The following is a 21,374-nucleotide window of genomic DNA, read 5'->3' on the forward strand; positions in this document are numbered from 1 at the left end:
TTATACATGGTTTTGTTTTCATTTACTGCCCGTCATAGTCGCAAATCATTTCGAAACATTGCAACATAAATCTACATGCTAATTTTATTCCCCTCAAGTATCGATATAATTTATATTTTGTTAAAACATTTGCCTTATATCCTTTCTGTTGGGGATCTCTTGCGCCCGCACATAATCGGATACGCTTTCATGTGCCCGTATCAACAGAATGACGTCGTTCCTTAACGTCATCGAGTGTATAAAGGAAGATTGTAGTTGTGTTGGGTTGGCTTCGGGCGAGCCGCAGCGCACGCCTCCTTGTATCGATTGTGCGCGTCTCAGTGCGCACGTTGCTACATACAGAGCTCGCCAGGGCGTCCACTCTCCCGCTGTAGTCATGCGCGAATCTCCTCCGCCATCGCATCGACCGAAATAAGAGTTGGATTAAACGCGCGATTGTCGCGGTCGAGCTCGGCGGTCTCGGCAGATTTACGTACACGCCCCGCCGCCGCCGCCGCCGGGTCTGGCTCGACATTCCTCCATGTGTGACCGGATTACCTTCCAAAAATCGATTGGGGAAGGTGCTGCGGGCCGCGCTGTGGCTATGGGCTGGAGCTAATCGTTTCGGCAAGGTGGATGAGGACTGGCGAATTTGCGAATCACTTACCCCGTCTGCGGCGCCACCGTTAGTCCTAGGAAACACCATCAGGTAGGTCAAAGTATAAGCTTTGTACTTCATATGTCAAAGGGACCCTCGCGAGGTAATGCAGTATATCATTCAATTCTGTCAGAGATCCGTTTATGTAAGTGCGTCTGTCGATATCTCAAAGCAGAAAGAGAAAAGCACATTTAAAGAACGAGACGGACGGTGTCCGACAATGTGAAACTTGTTACAATAATTAAATATTACTGTTTCTTGAAAAAAAAAATAAGTAGATTTTTTAAATTTGATTATTCCCAAGTATTGGTTTGTCGACATTAGCTATTTTGAACTTGCAAACACGTGAAAATAAATATTTAATCGGATCACCCATAGAACTGGATGATTTAAGCTTATAGAATTAAGTTTTTTGATTTGCGGAGCGAAATTTTATTAGTGTGCACTATGCGATTGTCAATTGTTCATTTTAGTCTAAAAGCCTGGTAGAAATCGATCATATTTAGCGGACGCCAGGATGGTGGGACATATTAATGTTTTTGTTTTATAAATAGTAATTGAAAGTTACCTTTTAATACAGCCATGCGAAAACTTAGACAGTCTTAATATCACATTATGGAATCATAAATATGGTTGAAATTGATACGTAAATAATGTAGTAACTCAAAAAATTTAGAATGACATTTAAATTTATTTCTATTTTTTTGTTTATATTTGGACTCTTATTTAAATATACCATACATTTGACATTGGTATATCACTGGATTCTTATAAATTATTTAGACATTTGCATAGCTAACCTTCACTCAATAATAAAGTGGGTCAGAAAAGACGTAGTCTGTTTTGTTTAAATCAATACCTCAAATAACAGCAAATAATCCTTTCGTACGTACAACCAAGTCATTTCTACCGAAGCACAAGGTTGTTTTGGTTTAAATACGACATACAAATCGTATATACTAAGTTGAATAATGGTATTCATAAAGATATCTAGTAAATATGTTTTACCAAACATGAAGATTTTTTTAGACTTCGATAAATTTGTCAGTATAGTGCAGTCACGAAATGTTCCATGAAATTTCCATGGTCGTCGTACGCCCACCGTCCTTGCACCACTTTCCATTAATGAATAACCTCCACCTGCCAAATGCATATTTCTTCTTTTATATTTAAGCTTTGTCTACATTTTTGTAATTTTCGATTTCAACCATTTACAAATACAATCTTAAGATTTTGCGGCCTTTGTCCTTATTACAGTATTGACTCAACCATTACTAATTGCTTAAGATTTGATTTGTCAAATTTAATTAAAAAAAATAATTAAAACTAAAATTAGTGGCGCTGAACCTTAGGTGTGTAGGTTCCCTAGATTTCTGTATCTACTTTATGATCATTTGTCAATCTAATAGCCAAGTAGGTGATCAGCTTCCTGTCCTTGCCACATGCCGTCGACTTTTTAGTTCTAAGGCAAGCCGGCGATCGAACCTACGACCTCAGGCATGAGAGTCTCACGCTGAACTAGGCCAACACATAAAATTCATTTAACTACTTTTAACGTCTTTTTATTCTTGCCTCTCCCGCCTACATTCCATTTCGAAAGATTATTTTCTTAGCTTATTACTCTGCATATCCTTTAAAGTACCTTATATATAAATAAATCAATCTATTCCAATGAATATGTTTCATTGAAAACAAATAAAAAATATTTTTAATAAAAACACTTTTTACTTGTCGATATAATAAAAATAACCAAAGAAATATATTGTATATTAGGTAAAACCTATTAGGTTTTACCTAATATACACTGGCCACTGGGTTATTATTATAATTAAAATAATATAAACCAAGATATGCACTTCAATAAAACGGAAAAAAAATCATTAACTATCAGTTAAAATAACGAAAGTGGAATGAAATATACCATTCACAGCTATTATTAAATATATAAATTGCATTGGAATGCAGTAACAACTAGAAAAGCAAATAAATTATATGTAAGTTTTGTTCCATCCAGTTAGTTAAGCTTCTTTAGACAGAAACTGAAGAAGTTCTGAAAGACAGGATCTCATAAGAAGCTTATAAACTGATTGTCTTAAATATATAAAGCGTGGCGACCGTTGTATAGAAATAAATATAATTTAGTCGGTACATTTCAGAATACTGTTAAACGTTTGCAGTTCTATAATACAGTGACCACACCTAAATGGTTCAAGGTATTTAAAACGCTATATGTTAATTTAATCGTTAAAGAGTTCTCTAGCGAGCTTCGAAATTGCAAAAGTGACGTAATCTGCACATCTCTAGTTATACTTTGATATAATATGTACATTTTTTAAATTCTAGGCATAACTATAATAGCCTATAGAATAATCAGCATCTACAAAAGAGAACAGATTTGCTTGTCTATGCGATCATATTTAAAAGAACTTTATAATAATTTAAACTGTAGGTATACGACCCAGGACTGTTCCAAAAGCTTATTCTATGTCTAATTAAGATTTACTGGTACACTGGCGAGTAAAACATCGACAACGTGTGTCAAGCACAAAAGCCAATAATGATAATTAAAGATCTCCATACCTCACATACTATTTATTATTATTAGTAGTTAAGAATGTTGGTGAAAAAGTCAAAAGAGCAAATACTTGATTAAGTATAAATAAATAAAATTATGGTGAAAGCTAATTCAAATTTTGTTAAAAATAAAATTTAGACAAACCTATACCTAAAGGCCGAAGGGGTGGATATCGAGGTACATATTACATAATTTAATTCTGGTTATAAAATTAAGATATATTTTTTCTCACAAAATAAATCGTTGTAAGTAATCAAAACATTAATAAAATAAAAATCTGCTATAATTCTTTTGTAGAGGCACTTTAAGCTTTGTGTTCTTTAATTGCACCTCTCTGCTTTTACTCAACCTAAAGGATTTGCAACATAGATGCAAAAATAAAAAAATTAAAAAAGTATCTTTGAGGCAGTTTCTCATTGCCGTTTCAGAGAAATTTATGTTTTTACCTAATAGAAAACTGCAAGCTTTGCTGAGATTCGTTTGAAATTTAATATAAAACAGAATATTTTCCATTTAGTTTCCTTTGATGGCTTGTACGGAAATGAGAATTTCCAAGAACAAAAATAATTCGAATACATATTTATAAGAATTTATTCTCTTTAATAAAAATTAAATAGGTAAGTACGTACTATCCTAGGAAGGCTAGTACATTTTACTGTGGAATAGCTCATGTTTCAACTATAAGTAATATTTCTTTCATATCCACCAACGAGAAAGGAGAAATTGGTCCAAGCTATTATTTCAAAAGAATATGAAACTTATGGCTTTTTACCAAACGTCGACTATAGATAGCTCTGAGATTGTTACCATTCTTTTTTATGTTAAAGGTAACCATGGTAACATATATACTATATATATTTGTTATCACGGCGGAATAGCGCAATCGGTCTTCATTTTATAATAAAGCTGACGGACTTTATAATTGATTTTTTTGAATATATATTTTTTAAAGATTTTGTTAAGTTCAAAATATGGCTATAACAAGTTTAAATGCATTTCTTATTCGTATTTTAACATAAGCTAATTTGAAATTTGTATTCTACTCGTATGTTGAGATAGTCGTAAGACAAAAAAAAGTTCATTTTTACTTTCTAGAAATTTTGTCACCAGTCGATCCTAAATCTGAGTTTTCTGATTTTAAAAGCCATTGTATTTTTTTATTATTTTTATAATATCAGGTATGTTTCCTTTTGAGTCAAGTTGTGCATGGTTCCATTTAAATTCCTCCGTTGACCTGTCTCATACCTAGATACATAGTAGCATATAAAAGACCTTTTAAGCCTTGGTACGTGTCATGCTACCGTATCCTTTTGACGCTCTATATCACTTAGTACATGGTAGTACGTATATTAGAGTTTACGAACTTTAATTAAGCTAACAAACGCCGCATAGAGTATGTATATCTCAATAACTAATAAACAGCGTCTACAAATAACAACAGTTATATATTTAATAACATCTAAGAATTAGCATTATAAATAATATAATTATTATCTACTTATACTTGGGTGAATTTTAACAGAATTTGGAAAATACCGATTGCTTGCGATATTATGTATAGCTGTATTTTGCATTTATGTGTAACTCCACGGTTTGTTGGTATATTTTATACTCAGTCTTTGAACGTGTTTCAAGCACTTTCTCAATAGTACTCGACAAAGCTGAATTGAGCATCAACAGGTGGTATCTATAACTCAAAGAATAAACAATTTCGCTGTAAATAATGCTTAAAAAACAATTATTGTACATATTTATTATTTAGAATTGTATGACAAAACAAGTCTTTACGAACCAGGATAGTTACACTTATTATGCTGAGCCATAGTAACGTCGACATCACATGACATAGAAGCGATAAACAAAGAGTAATACGATTAAACAATTTGTATAATTTAATGCGTTACGGTACTCTTAATTAAATATGATTAAATAAATTCACACTGTGCGTTTTTTTTTAAATAGTGCTTACTGTAACTAGTTGTGACACTTATTTTTGAGTATCGAAAATTGCTAGCTCGTTGAAAAAGTAGTTTCCGATTTAAAGCTCGATTTACTAAAATGTCAATGTTTGAAAATTTCTGAATTAGAACTCGTAGCAATTTAACATTTGAATTTAGAAACAAAACGTAAAAATAACTACCAGTGAAAATGTCATGACCTATGGAGAGGTCGCGAGACTTCACCGCTGATAAAACGTACTAAAATATTGAATTGAAATACTATTTCGTAGCAAGTAGGTAACCCTAGCAAGAGAATTATTCATGAAATAACGCTGAAATAGGTAAACCGTATATGGAGGTAATTAAGAGTTATATATTAGTTTAATAAAGCTCCTATTAATACTCTCATAGAGTTTGAACTAAATCTAGCATTTCCGTGAACTTTGTCCTTATTTAGTTCCCAGTTCCATCTAATCTTCGATGTCAAAGTTCATGAGTGTTAATTAAGCGCTCTGATAGGTTTTCAGCTAAGCTATGTTGGTTATATTTAGAACTCGGATGCAACTTCGCATCACTAAACAAACTATATTTACCTACCTGTATTCACCTTTTGTTTTGACTTGTTATTTATTAATTAAATATTAGTTTAAGAATGTATTCCATTAAAGTAGCGGGTACAATTTTAGGAATTTGGATTTTTTTATATTATTCTGAATAATACCGTTGATTAAAACTACTATGAAATAAACACTCTAACTTTCTAACATAGTAAAATAAAATTTACAAATATTAATGTAATCACAGTAACATATCGAAGTATAACTGTAATACATATTCAAATCAATGCTATAAAGCCCCGTATTATTTTATTAGTTTTAATCACAATGCACTCATATTATTGATCAATATCTGACATTTAAATTATTGCATTCTATATAGAGATGTTTTTAATTAGTTTAGTTTTCTTGGTGAGTATCTATTATATAGAAAGATACATGTTTCGTTCAATATAGATAAGGATTAGAGCGAAGTTACATAATAAATCTCTTCAATCTTAAAATCAACGTCCAACGTTAGATTTCCTGAAGGATCAAATTTATCAGCGTCAGGTATTCAAAGGAAATCTTTAGCCTGCGTAGTTACGCAAAGGCGAACATCATATTATATAATAAGGAAGATTGAAAAATGTTATCAAATATTTCTAGACCACGGTCTCTGGCTTCAGTTCATTAGATATTATGTTGCAGGCTCGTGCATTTACAAGGTTTATCATGCTTCTAAAGCGCATGCGCGATCCCAGTCAAAGCTCCGACATAGTCATTCAGCCATTAGAGTAGGGCGAGTGGTTACCCTTATCAGTAATAAATGCAATTTTAAATTATCTGTACTTATCTACTGGGCCACTCGATATTTATTTATACATTAATGAGGTAAGTGATTCTCGTAATTATAAATGTTCCGGCGAATTACAATTTCTTAAGTATTCATAATTTTTTTAAGTGTTGATATTAAAAATTCTATACCCACTTTGATACTCATTATCTTTTAACGTTGCTGTTGTATATTTGTTGTTAGATCTGTAATATGTTTTTGTGGGGCACTGACGTATTCAAAGTTTTTGTCTTTTCTTTGCTCCTTATGGTTGCGGGTTTAGAGTTTTTGTTTTAAAATATTTTGGAGTTATCGTTTATCGCAGTTATGAAAATATTTGCAGTGTTTAAACGTAAGAGTGTTTATACTTTACAAATGTTAAATATACAGTTCAGATTTGTTTTAAGAATTTTCTTTTTATTTTTCTTCTTACTCGATATCCAAACTTCCTTCAGTATCATTGATAAGAACGCATTCACGGGTAAAGTCCTACAGCTTTTTCCAAATATCTCTATCCATGACTTTCTTTCTCCTTTCGCTTCTTGCTGACTAACGCTTCTATATCTTCTCTCCAGCTGTTTTTTATGGCGTCCCCTTTTACATAAGTGGAGTGAAGAATCCCCATGGTCCTTTCCACATAGTTGTCTTTAAAGTCCACCTTTATCTGTGCGTCTTACTTTATGCCCCGCCTATTGCGATGCCAGATTAATGATGATAAGATCACTCACTTACAGACTTACAGACACTCACTTACAGACTTACAGACACTCACTTGTTACTCTGTGGCCAGGATAAGGCAATAAGCTGAAAATATTCAGATATCATCTTCAGTTATATTAATAGATTTATCCGTTAATTATTATATTCGATTGACAAATGATCATGAAACAGATTCAGAAATCTGAGGCCCAGACCTAAAAAGGTTGTAGCGCCACAGATTTTTTTAAATTATCCTATAATTATAATAATTATTTATAGATGTGTGTGTAATTCATTTGTAAATCATACATCTAGTCCAACTATATTCGACGCGTTACTTAAAAAATGTTTTTCTCAGTAAATAAAAATCTTTTACTATTTAAACACAGAATAGCATGCATTGCGAGTGAAATTACTTTAAGTTACTTTTTATTTGCCTATACCAACTGAGTGTCCATTTTTAACGTCGTTTCTTTTGTTTCAGACACAATGTCGTTGAATAAATTGCCATCGCTCGTAGTCAAATGACAATAACTAGAATAAAGGTAAAGTTATTAAAATATATTTAAAAGGGAAGCTCCTTTCATATCATTACATTTGTACGTATAGAAAATTTGCCACCACACCACAATAGTAGCTTATTTTTAGAAATAACAAAAACAATTCAATAATTTTAAAAACTACTTTTGTTGCACCTGAAAATCGATCCGAACGCTACGTTACGCTGACGGAGACTCGACATATTGGATCGTAGGTACCGTAATCACTTTACCCAAATGTATGTTATGTAATGTTACAATGAATTAATCTGTAATTTCATTACTGTGTTTGTGCAAAATATAATTAATTTGTTAATGGGATCCGTATTAATCCGACAAAAGATTTTTAATTATTGTTTCATTCCACATAAATTAATAACTATGTATGAATGTATATGTGTTACGGATTATATTGGGGCAAGTATTCTATGCGTCGGCTTAACTACGTTTTTGTCCGAATTGTCATCAACTAATTTCCGAATAATCTTTTTATATTTGGCTAATAGTTATATTTTTTACAGTGCCGGGAGCGCTCATGAGACAGTCGTGCCATCGTCTGCTTGAGCACCAACAGGCCGGGGGAGACGAACCTCCGCTTTACTCACCAGTAGACCAAATTTCAGGTAAAATTAAATAAAAAAATACGCCTATAAATCATGGAATTTTCGACCAGTCTGCAAAACAATATTCTTGAGGACTAGGACCGTCACACCGGTTGCAATAAAACCCACGAGAACAATTAAAGCCTTCAACTTAATATTAACATTTCTCCCATCAGCAAACACTTACTCTCGTTTTAAGAAGGCTTTCGTGGTAAGACTGAGGTGTTTGATTTGATCAAAGTCGACTGGGGTTTAGGAACGGTGTAATACTTTGAAACTATTATGATAATCTGAAACCAACAATGCAAGTCTAACTTTTATAATATTATGTTGATAAAGTTCTTTATGAAATTGACGTCTGTTTTACGAACGTTGTTGGTCACAGTTACCAGAGTGTATTCAGATTAGGAATAAGAAAATGTCACGTATAGGAAGAAAAATAAAAACATTCAAACAATCAAGGATCAAGATGTGGTATATGTGATGCATGATTTATTATTTTTAAATTTTGTTGCGAGTATTATTTTTGATTATTTTCCAATAAAATAGCTAGTGCTTCGCTTCTCTTACATAAGTAATAGTTTATTTTCACTCATCGAAAACACCGACGGAGTATTGACATCACGTTCATAAACTGATCGATAACTTGACCTCTCCTCAGTGTAATTTATAAAATAAAAAAAATAATGTTTCGTATTTACATTTAAATATTCATTAAAACTGTAAGAGTGAAATTTACGTTTTTCTTTTCACTCCGTTTATACCACAATATACGTTATAGCACGTATACATTTTAACAAACAATGCGCGCAATGTTCTTTTATTGCGACAATTTGATGCAATATTTTTTTTGTCGTGGCCATTGGCACTAATTGGCAGTACGGTGAAAATGTTAGTTCGATTTTAAGTTATGAAGTATATATATTTGATAGTAAGGTTGATATATGTTTTGAACTCCTTATCAAGTGGAAATGTAATAATAGTTGATAGTTCATTGTAAGATATATTTTATTTATATAATTATCTAATTAGTCGATGTATACACCTAATTATATAATGCATCCAATACAAACTATTTTTAACGAAAATTTTCTATACTATAAGAACATATTTGTAGAAGGTAATCAGAAAGAGCATCGCTCGCATCCCAATTGTATAATGATGAAAAGAGCAGTTCAACACGGAGTCAGAAAAGCTTTCGGCAGCATATAGGAAAATAAAAGAGGATTTTGATACAGTGGTACCGGAACATGTGGGCCGCGAGGCCGGCGGCAAGCTGACACGATATGCGCCGACGGAGGAAGACGAGGCGACACTCAGGGAACTTCTTCTTAGGTACGTGTGACCCTAGAGAACTGTCGAAAACCTTAGCTTTCTGCCTCTGTTACTGGCTTCATTGCATTGTCGATTCATGAACTCTGTGTGTCGATGTGTCTTTACATTTTTCACCTTGGCTTGGCATCCAAAATATCCTTTATTACAGATATTAGAATGATGCAACTCGCGACGTCTCAACCATCATTCACTTTACTTCATAACATGAAAACATCGAACTGTAGTTCACCGTACTTACGTGCATTAGATACAATGGCCATGACATATCTTGTTTTGTCACGGAGTCGAACACGTTGTCGCTTTCACTGAAACCGCGGTTTTATTAGAAATATTAATTTTACAATTGAATCAATTGATCTTTCTGCAATGAGGCGCTTGCATGTGTTTGAAGGTGTTGTATTTTCAATAGATATTTAGTGAAGATATTGAATAAATAAATAACATTTAGTCATATATGAAGTTTTCTATAAATATACTAGAAAAGACTTCCCAATTACAAATTTGTATTTGTAATATTAGCTTTTAGGTTTTGTTGCTTTTACATTCAGATTACAATAGACATTTCACATAATAATGTATTCATATGATTTTTGTATATACATTAAAATCTTATATACATTTACCTTTGTATATATTAATTATTGCATTTTACCACAAAGGAGACATAAATATAACTTAAAATGTTTTAATGTATTTCACAAAAAAATATAAGTATTTTTGAGTATTTTACAGTGATTTTATAACATATACAAGTCAAATTTGATTGGCATAATTGATTAATTATGTAATTTGGTGAATGAGGCACGTTTCTAATTAATTAAACCAAGAAGATATTATGTAAATATGCGAGAATTAATACCAATTTGTAAGCAATAAATATCATTATTTAGAAATGTTTGTTTAAATCCAATTATTGCTTTAAAATATATATTTTTTGTTGTATATCAAGACTGACGCTGACAAGTATTACATTTTGGTTTGGTTGTGTATATGAATATTTTTTGAATGAGTGTATGCTTAGAGTGACTTTAGGTTATAATGATTAAAAATTACAACTTTGAGGTTCACTTCAGAGCTGAGAGTTTGAGAAGTGAAAAACTTTTTATGCTACGAAGCAGCTTGATCTTATTACAACAAGTTTAGCTATACGTCACATACAGTTCTTACTTTTGTATACTAATAGATTTAATACAAATTCAGCCTTCAGAGACAGGTGAGCGTGATGAGTATGAATCTTTCCGCCAAGCTGGACGAGTTACAGCGTGGCGACCGACAGCTCGAAACCACAGTCGCTCTATGCGAGATCCGCACGCAACTCCAAGAACTCACCAAGAGTGTTGAATCATGTCAAAGCGAGGTATCTGAGGTGAGTATCAGCCTGCTACTAAACTTGTCACCAACTTATGTAATCGATATCTATATATAAATATAGATTTTACGGGCGCCAGTTATTAATTTTAGCGCAGTCTAGACAATTGTATTTATAGTGACTCGTAGTTAATCAATTTACTAATACTATTAAATAAATTGGCTATATATAACTTTTGTTTTTGTATAGCTTTGTATTTTTGTATTATTCTTTATTACACGATAAACTTTGTGGTAGTTTAACTAAGTGTAAGGCTTTACGTAAATTATGTCTTGTCTCGAAACATTGGTGGTATATAATTACTAACTTTTCGAAAAAAAATCACGAATAACTCTTTCTGTGGAGATTTTGTTATGTCATCTTGTCGTGTTACTGATTTTAGTATTGTAGGGCAACCTAAATGGTTTGGGCTTCCATTATTGGAGAATTTACTGATCAATAAAACGGATGCTGGAATAGGTCTTCCAATGTCCCGGACGTTTTAGATTAAAGGTTTTTTAGGTAAAACGAGACATGGTTGCCATCAAGCAAGAACTAGATACTGTGCAGCAGGTGAAGGAAGAAATCGAGGAGTTGCGAGAGTATGTGGATAGACTTGAAGAGCATACTCAAAGGAGGAAACTGAGACTTCTTGAGCAAGTAAGTATATGTAATTGCATAAAAAAGTCTGCTTCGAATAAATTGGTAATATAACTTATTTTCACAAGCATTATAGCTGTAAGTTTGTTCATAGCGAGCAAGCGTCTGAATTGATTTGAAATATTCTTCTTACGAAATTTGGTACAGTAAATACTTATTAAAAAATCAGGCGATCAATGTGAATTAAGATGTAAAATGTTTACAGACTTGGTTCGACAAATAAATGCTTAATGTTACGCTAAATCGTAAAATAAAATGTATTTTCATTTCTAGGGCTTAACATTCTTCCTGTCCTATGCCATCTTAGCCGCAGTCCTCGGTATGCTGCAATTCGGTTACAACACTGGCGTCATCAACGCTCCTGGCAGAGTGAGATAAATATTATAATAAGCCCCTATGCTATAGCCTATATGGCGGAAAATAATAACGTAAAAAACTTGCCTAATAGTTGGGTGTTGAAACTGCTCTCTCACTCTCTCTCTCTGTTGCTTTTTTGTATAAAAAACAGACACAAAATAGAGACTCTCCGGGTGTTTTATAGAAAAAACGAGAGAAAGAGAAAGTTGTATGTTGTCATACGCCATCCTGTAGATTTATGCGACTAGGTGCTACAAACATAATAATATGATTATTAGCAAGGAGAACTTAAATCACATGTACCGTAATAACCACACGTACTCGTACATTTCGTGAATTAAGATAGCAATTAGTCAAAATTAAAATTTGTGAAATATATTGAAGCCTTCGCAAACTATAAACTATAACTAATAAATGAAATCAGTCGGTTTTCACAGTTTTAACTAATATTAAGTCCTTCGAGAAAAGGCAGGTCTAGTTAAACATTTTAATAAAATAAATGAATAAGGTTAAATATCTCAAAGGGATATTTATAGTAAGTAATACGCTTAATATAAAATAAATTATAAAAAACTGATAATATGAATGTATGAAACACGTTCTCATACATTCATAGGTCTTCATAACAAATCATTGTTAACAAACATAATTATTCTTATGAATAATATAAAAGTGGCATTCATCAGAAGCGTGCCTTATTTATTTTAAGATGAATACAAAAAGATAAGATCTACAGGCTACAATTTAAATAGAGAATTCTTGAGTTTTTTATTGGTCTTTTTATTTTCTGTAACATCAAAGATAGAGATTGAAAAATGAAAGAGTGGATTGAAAGAAATAAAAAAGTGGACTATTCAACTGGACGTTAAAAAAGATCAGAAATTTTCTCGAGAATTCTTGCTCATCTTTTGAAATTACAATATCTATTATTATCTCCAGAACATCGAGAACTTTATGAAGGACGTTTACAAGGACCGTTACGGCAAGGATATCCAGGATGATGCCGTCAATACGTTGTATTCCATCGCAGTGAGCATCTTTGCAATTGGTGGAATGCTTGGCGGTTTCTCGGGTGGAATGATCGCAAATCGATTTGGAAGGTAGGTACATCCATAAAAGAATTTAGGTCTTCTCACCGTGCAAGTATTATTGTTCAAGCTTCGATATTTCTCTATTCGATCCTATATATACAAGGAATAAATAAAGTAGGTAGGTTGTTTCTTTTTGGGAACACTTTAGACAAGGCCAGGACGAGGAACACTGAATTATTATGGTAACCTCTAAATGATCTATAGAACAAACACAATTATATTTCTGATTCACTCTGTTTCAAGCACACCAATAAATGTTAAGGTATGAACCTAACCCAGGAATCCGGGCTGTATATTATAAAGATATACATCAATGACGCTACCGATAATGGCTAATTGTTAGGTTTGAATAGACTAACAAACGAAAGTATGAGCAAGGAATGTTGACGAACTGTGACATGTTTTAATTGGTATTGTCTCTTCTATTAGGAAAGGTGGATTATTGCTCAATAACATTCTTGGAATTAGCGGCGCGAGTCTTATGGGATTCACAAAGATATCGCATTGCTATGAAATGCTCTTCTTCGGTAGATTCATCATTGGAGTCAATTGCGGTAAATATGGATGCTTGTTTCTATTGTGAAGTGTTCAATTACGCATGCGCTAGACTATACATGGTACATTACACTCTTGTGATAATATAAACACCATAAAGTATTTATGATTAATACATTTCCAATATATTCATAATTGTACAGAATCAACCTCAATTTGCGTGTTATCACCATTCATGTTGGGGCAAGTCAATTATAAATAATCATGTATCTTAGTTAGATTACAAAAAAGATAATTTTAAGTATGAATTCATAATAATATAAGTATAAGTAATATTCAAATGTAAATACAGGCAGAAGCTAATCTAAATTTAAACTGTGTTGCATATTTGGTACAATATCTATTTCATTAGCAACGGTGCAGAATCCAGAAATAGGAGTAAGGAACTATAAATGTAATTAAAATTTCAGGGCTAAATACGTCATTAGTGCCAATGTACATATCTGAGATTGCGCCTTTAAACCTTCGCGGTGGACTGGGCACGGTAAATCAGCTAGCTGTCACTGTAGGTCTGCTTCTATCTCAAGTTCTTGGCATCGAACAAATACTTGGCACCGATGAGGGCTGGCCTATACTTCTGGGTAAATATTTTTTTTATTTAGTATAATCTACAGTTATTAGTATATGATCTACAGTTGGAGTGGTCGACCCTGTGTCCTATTTTCTAGAAGTAGTAATTATATTTAATTAAAATTTCAAGAGATTTAATTGACAAACAATTATTTGCTAGGTTTGGCGGTATGCCCAGCTATTTTGCAACTTTTGCTCTTACCTGCTTGTCCTGAATCTCCTCGCTATCTGCTTATCACACGCCAATGGGAAGAAGAAGCACGACGGGCATTGAGAAGATTACGAGCTAGCAACCAAGTAATATTTTGTTTTACATTTTACAAGATGCTTTATATTTACTATTATTACACATTAAGCCGCTCACTATTTTAAAAGGTGGAGGAAGATATAGAAGAGATGCGTGCTGAAGAAAGAGCTCAACAGGCAGAAGCGTCGATATCAATGAGAGAGCTACTGTGTTCCCCTACTCTTCGCGCCCCTCTACTCATTGGTGTCGTGATGCAACTATCGCAACAGCTCAGCGGAATTAATGCGGTAACTTATTTAGTTTACTGTGTACTTAACTGAAACAGACACTTAATTCTAAGTCTTTCCCTAGTCCTTAATCTGTATTAAGAGGATTTACACATAAAAAGCCCTTTACTTATTTCTGTTTAAATTGTGTGTAAGAATAAATTCCAAATTGATAGATGTTTCATATAGGTGTTCTACTACTCAACGTCTCTGTTCACTTCGTCGGGTCTTACGGAAGAGTCAGCGAAGTTCGCAACAATGGGTATCGGCGCTATTATGGTAGGAATGACCCTGGTCTCCTTACCACTCATGGATCGCACTGGACGCCGAACCCTTCATCTTTACGGCCTTGGGGGAATGTTTATCTTCTCTATATTCATCACCATCTCATTCTTAATAAAGGTGTGTTTAATACAGATCTGATGAACTGTGAATGAATGTAAAAATATACATTACTTTACAGTTCAGTATATGTGTAATAGCAAAATTCAGAATGTTCAAGAAGAACCTTTAGCCTATTAACAAAAAAGCATTAAATATGATATTGGAGCATTTAATTGCTATATGAGACTACTTTTATAGAAACTTGCGAGTGATTAAAGTCTCGTTTTACTGCCGTCAGAAATGTTGATTTAGATGTTGATACCACGAACTTCTAATGAATGAATTTATATTTATTTTCTAAGATATCTATTAAATAAAATTGTGTGTAATACTTAAACCAGTTATAATCATATAACTTAATTCGTTATTATATTTGCCTTAAAATTGGACAATTCCGTTATACTTGGATTGAGTATTGCGTTTCTCGTAGAGCATGAATTAAGTTAATATATTATAAGGAGGTGTTTTACCAGTGGCAATTGATTCATATTGTTCATTAAGATATTTTAATGGTTAAAAAAACACCTGCTAATAACGATAAAAATAATATCATATGTTGCTTTGCACGCTTGTTTTGTTATGATTTTCATTAAAATCACCTTAAAGATACAGTGAACTTTTCGTATTGCATTTTTGTACAATTCAATTCATTGAATAAAATCAACAATAACTTTCCATTATCATGTATTGACCCATAGTAAAACAAACCTCAAGACCTTATTAATTAAAGAAATTCTACTAAATCTTACACAACTTTCGCCTTCAGCCAGCCATTTTTAGAGCATGATGTGTTGATATTTTTTTGCTTTCGCTTCGCAGTAGATATCACCTCCCCCCCCACTACGACTTTCCTGTTTCCGAAACCGTACTCTCTTTAGGAAACGTTGTAAAAGAAGTAAATTGTCAAATATAAATGTTAGTAAATGTACATCATCCATACAGCACCATACACAGTTTTGTTACTTACACGAAGTTCAGATAAAAAGGCAAGAGTTTTATTCACGAGACGCTCTGTCGCACGCGGATACTGAAGTGATTTTTTCACACAAATCTGCTCACAAGCAGAAAGCACTTCACGCAAACGCAATACAGCCAAAACAACGGGTTTACTTCACTCGCTAAATACTAGCACAATTTATTATTCTTTCTGAAGATCGCTTCTTGAAACAGTTTTTTGTTAAATTGTCTCACTGCTCATCTAGCACTTTGTGTTGAGCCACATATAGTAAACAACTGAACTAAAATCACATACACAGACAGACAAGTGTGTGGTAACATTTATGTTTGCGATTTATTTCGGCCTCGGTCGGTTACAGGAAAGAACTATCATGCTATCCCCTGATAGGAGTTTTTCGGCTATGTACAGGAAATGATAGACTGGATGAGCTACCTGTCCGTGGTGTCAACGCTAAGCTTCGTAGTGTTCTTCGCTGTGGGGCCTGGTTCGATTCCTTGGTTAATCACTGCCGAACTCTTCTCACAAGGACCTAGGCCGAGCGCAATGGCAATCGCCGTTTTAGTAAATTGGATGGCCAATTTCGTAGTTGGAATCGGCTTTCCGAGCATGAAGGTAATATGAAATTCCCTATTCATCACTGTCATAAAATTATATGTCACATAACAATATTCGTTTTCTATGGAATAATTCCTGAATTAGTAATTATATGCTCTCTAAGTTTCTCTTGTTTATTTTCAGGCCCTACTGGAAAACTATACATTCCTGCCTTTTAGTGTATTCCTTGCAATTTTTTGGATATTTACGTATAAAAAAGTTCCTGAAACAAAAAACAAGACCTTTGAGGAGATATTAGCGTTGTTCCGAAATTCAAACGGCAGGTAAGTGTTCTGTTAGGGTTATTTCTTAAAGTTTTTATATAATATTTTTGTAACAACGTGCACTTTCTGTGTTCGTCACCAAACATCACCTACATCGATGTTTAACACGTTCATGTCCGTCAGAGGCACGATCTCATTGTGATATCATAAACCATCGGCACGCGTTGCACGTGGGGTTTCTCTTAATATTTGTCTGTGTTTTCTTTTACTTAAGAACTACCTTGTCCCCTAAGAAGTCCCCAGTTTGGTATTTTTACATGCCTTTATAAATTAGCGCAGTAAATTTTCAAGTTGATTAGAATATAACATTTTTGAATACACTTCTCGAGGTCAACTATAATTAAAATGGCGTTTGTCAAATCGACAACGATATTTTATTATTTTTAATGATTTCTTAAAAATATACAAATTCATTAGAATATTTACTTTAATTATTCTTTTTAATAGGGACAGAATGAAAATAACATCTCCTAACGACAAAGATAAAAGTTTGAGCGTCTCTAATTTTTTTCTAATGCGATAGGCTAAGTTTAGTCAGGGTACGCGGTGACTAAATTCGAAAACCTCATTTTCATATAGCGCGGAAATCTATGAAAACAAACTGTAAGTATAATCGGATACTTGGGACCGGATGTGGTATGGATTTCTCCTCTAGGCTTGGGTATGACCGTGCTGGGTGTATGTACAGGGACAGTTTTCGCGACAGCCGACTCTATGGAAGCATGATGAATTGTGTGAACGCTTTGGAGCAACAGCTGCCGCCGCCGCCACCACCTGCCCCCATCGATGAAAAACATGATTCACGTGAGACAAGTTCAGCAGTAGACAGACTATCTTTATACTTCCATAGTCTCATTTCACCCAAAACGTTTTGTTACTGTAGCCGTTGTAGTATCCCTCTTTGCTGATGTTCGAGGTTATGTACTTCAGCAATTAAGGATTATGGTAGTTTGACTCGTATTGTGTTGTAGTTAAGGTCTTTTTATTTTGTATAGGTAGGGTTTATCACGCTTTCATTACCTACAGTGAATTGGTATTATATAATGCATTTCCAATAAGTGTAATGTACGTAGTAATGATATGTCATTTTGCTTTCTGTTGATGTATTGGTTTTTGATATTATCATTTGTTTTTTAATACTGCATGATACCTTTTGGATCCTTATCCATGGTTGTATTGTTTAATCGTGTAATTACATTATGGTAAACATCGGGTAACTTTGGTGCTTAAAAAACAGAGAGGTAGGTCTCTATTATTGAGGTGAGTACTCTTTTAAGGAAATAAAAGTAAAGTTCTCAAAATAGACGTTTACTCGGTACATATTCTCTAATTTAATGAACAAGGAGGACATTTGGTAAGTTAGGTATAAATACTAGTAACATATGTTATTATGCGAATAGTAGAAATCAGCTTAGCGAATGTTACAGTTTGAATATAAGCTCTGTGTATATCTTGTGCCACAGTGTCAGAACAGTCGTCAGCTGGCGGGGAAGCGGGACGGCCGCCTCCGCCGCTACCGCCGCCGAGGTTCCCGACGCCGGGCAACGTCTGACAATGGGAGACCACTGCGCGTGCGCCCCTCGTTGCGCCGATCAAGGCCGCCGCCAACTTCTTGTTTCATGGACTCAAGCGCCAAGCGGTAGGCCGTGCCTCTATCACTACCACACAACAAATGTTCTAAATCGATGTGATTAGGTTATTAAAACGAAACTAGTATGTAAGTCACAGCGTAAAGTTAATATAGTACTTTAGTCTGTCATTTTGGATATGACATAAGATATAAAAGCATACCTAGGTACCGTGTAAGATGGTTTCTTATACCATTACATCAAAAATTTTTACTAAATGTGAATTTAATTAAAATAAATTAAGATGAAAAGTTTTCGAATGAGGTTCGTAATATAATCGAAAAGCAGGTTACATAAGGAATACTTACTGCCAAGTAGAGTTCATTTCACGATTCCATAACGAAATTATCACTGTATCCACCGTTAATAATAACATACAGTCATTTGCTGTCATTTGCAGACATAATAATAAGTATTAATATTAAGTGAAAAAAATATACAATAACTATAAACGAAGCCTATTCTTTTTTTGTAATAGCCATTTGGTTATATATTTTACCATGAAAAACTGGTTCCTCGTTTAACTAAACATTAAGTAATGAGTTATAACAGACTAGCGTAAATTTACGAAAACGCAAAAATATTCTTTAAGCGTTGGATGATTAATCTGTATTTTAATATAGGTACAGTTCGTAGACAGTTGCGACTAAATCATATTTATGTAAGATCACAAAATGGGTATCACGAGTACATTGACCTTATTGGGAAATGTAGTCACATTGGGAACGAACAGATATTATGGCTTATACACTAATTGAAAATTGTATTGCAATGAAATTTAAAAGAAAATAGCGATCCCTAATCCAGAATCTAAAAAAGTCGGACATCTGTCAAGGATGAATTTTGTCTTAAGAGAAGAGAGTCATTAAAGTTTGGTCGTAAATAAAATCTATGTACAAACGTGATTTCAAAAACAGGTGTTTCTTCCAAATGTATTTAATTTTTAAAAAGTTTTAATCTCCAGTCGAATAGTAATAACCAGTGCACTAATGCTTACGAAAACGATATTATTATTCAGGCGTATTGTCACGAATATGTGCAAAAAACTTGCGTGACTTTATTATATTATGTATTATTGTTGATTTTTTTATAAATAATGGTATATTATTTTACGAATGTTTTTATTCTCCTTTTGCTCGTGATTATAAATTATTGTTATACTTATTAATAATACATTAAAGTCATATCTAAAATGGCTTCATAAATAATAATTAATATTGTAATGAATATAAATAATTATAAATAAAACATTATTCTGGTCGAAAATAATTTATTGCAGTTGCGGGAATTGAGTAGTCGAGTTTATAAATTGAGTTTCACGATGTGGTAATTATATGTAGTTCAGAATATGGTTACCTTATTATTTATCATGTGGAAGTAGACTTTTTAAGTTCTAGTATTAAGGAGTAATAAAAATACGCATTACTTTTGATTGACGAAAAATTTAGAGTACGGTAAGTTATACAACTTGTGAAAACTTTTAAGAATGTAAAGCTTTTACCTAGTACGCCCCTAGATGACAAAAATAATAATTTAATAGCTAGGGTTCACTAGTTACTTCAGGGTTGTAGTCGATGTCTGCCCATCCGTGTGTCTCCTTTAACTGCTCAATTCCAGAGACTTGAAAGCGGAGAGGCCACGTCAAGAAGGTTTATTTAAGCGGCCTAAATTGTTTGCCTGGATGTGCGTACGATGACTGGCCAATACACGTTCATGTTTCTATATTTTAGTTGTTAATTTGATAAGTAATTAAACTGTAAGTTGCAGAAACATATACACGAGTTATACTCATTTTCACTTTCAGAATTATATAGTAATAATAGAATACTTTGGATATGTTTTTAGGAAAATTCTGTGGCTTAAAAATTGTTCCCTGGACAACACAGATTGCAGTATTTCAACACTATTAGCCATTTTACAAACAATAATCTCTGACGCACAAAATGTTAACGCTAAATCCCGCGCACAATGTACAGAATACGTAGAGTATATCTACAACTTTAATTCACAATTGCACAAAATATTCTCCTATCTTATCTATATATTTCCATTAGTTTTATTGTGCATTGAATTGTTCCTATGTTTATTATAATATATGTTACGTATGAGCTATTTGAGAGTATGTAAATTGTAAATGTATCGTAAAAATTAAAAATGGAACTACCATCATTACTTACAACAACTCGTAGATATATGAAACCCAACCTCTTGTATTGAAAATAGACTTAACATGTATATTTAACGAAGTCAATTACACAGTTGTATCTGAATTATATAATAGTTGTCTTGTTTTTTTAAATTTTGATGAAGTGCATTTGAGGCTCGCCAACTCTCGTGTCTTGTATTAGTATGTCTGTATAAGCATGTGTAATATACTCGTACTATGTATTTAGTCGGTGACTGGACGCAAGATGCACGGATGGCGCATTTATTGGAAGCCAAGCTCCATCGCTAGTAAACTACATAGACCCTTAAACTCTTCTAAGCACTATCCACAGTTTTTACCACAACTACTTATCTGTTTTCTTTAATTTTCATTACGGTGATTACCCCGTAATTGTACAAAAGGAACTTGTAAAATTTTATTGGAACTAATACTTGTTATAAAAACATTAAAAATATACAACTTGTTTTCTTAAATCATACCTCCTTCTTCCTTTAAATATGTTCCATAATTGGAACATTTCCTCACTTTTAACGCATTGGTTAAGAAAAGAAAATTTAATACTTGATG

General features: G+C 33.2%; 1 protein-coding gene across 6 annotated transcripts; it reads left to right on the forward strand.

Annotated features, from left to right (window-relative positions):
• Positions 1-257: 257 nt before the first annotated feature.
• Positions 258-21,254, forward strand: LOC123718604 (glucose transporter type 1). Of its 6 annotated transcripts, XR_006755039.1 has the most exons (19): positions 258-688; positions 7,707-7,767; positions 8,283-8,384; positions 9,602-9,698; positions 10,899-11,064; positions 11,569-11,706; positions 11,980-12,075; positions 13,003-13,163; positions 13,584-13,708; positions 14,120-14,290; positions 14,440-14,576; positions 14,655-14,813; positions 14,982-15,194; positions 16,522-16,746; positions 16,873-17,012; positions 17,592-17,615; positions 17,701-17,816; positions 18,476-18,651; positions 21,034-21,254. XR_006755039.1 is itself a non-coding variant. In XM_045675256.1 (18 exons), exons 3-18 carry the CDS (start codon positions 8,297-8,299, stop codon positions 18,562-18,564), a joined length of 2,145 nt encoding a protein of 714 aa, XP_045531212.1. In that variant the 5' UTR covers positions 258-688; positions 7,707-7,767; positions 8,283-8,296; the 3' UTR covers positions 18,565-18,693. The 6 variants fall into 6 exon arrangements, 4 of the variants coding, with proteins under 4 accessions (XP_045531212.1, XP_045531210.1, XP_045531211.1 ...); XM_045675256.1 differs by lacking the exon at positions 21,034-21,254 and having other exon boundaries at positions 18,476-18,693; XR_006755040.1 differs by lacking the exon at positions 17,592-17,615 and having other exon boundaries at positions 259-688.
• The last annotated feature ends 120 nt before the right edge of the window (positions 21,255-21,374 follow it).

This window comes from Pieris brassicae, chromosome Z (assembly GCF_905147105.1).
Source record: "Pieris brassicae chromosome Z, ilPieBrab1.1, whole genome shotgun sequence".
Taxonomy (NCBI): domain Eukaryota; kingdom Metazoa; phylum Arthropoda; class Insecta; order Lepidoptera; family Pieridae; genus Pieris; species Pieris brassicae.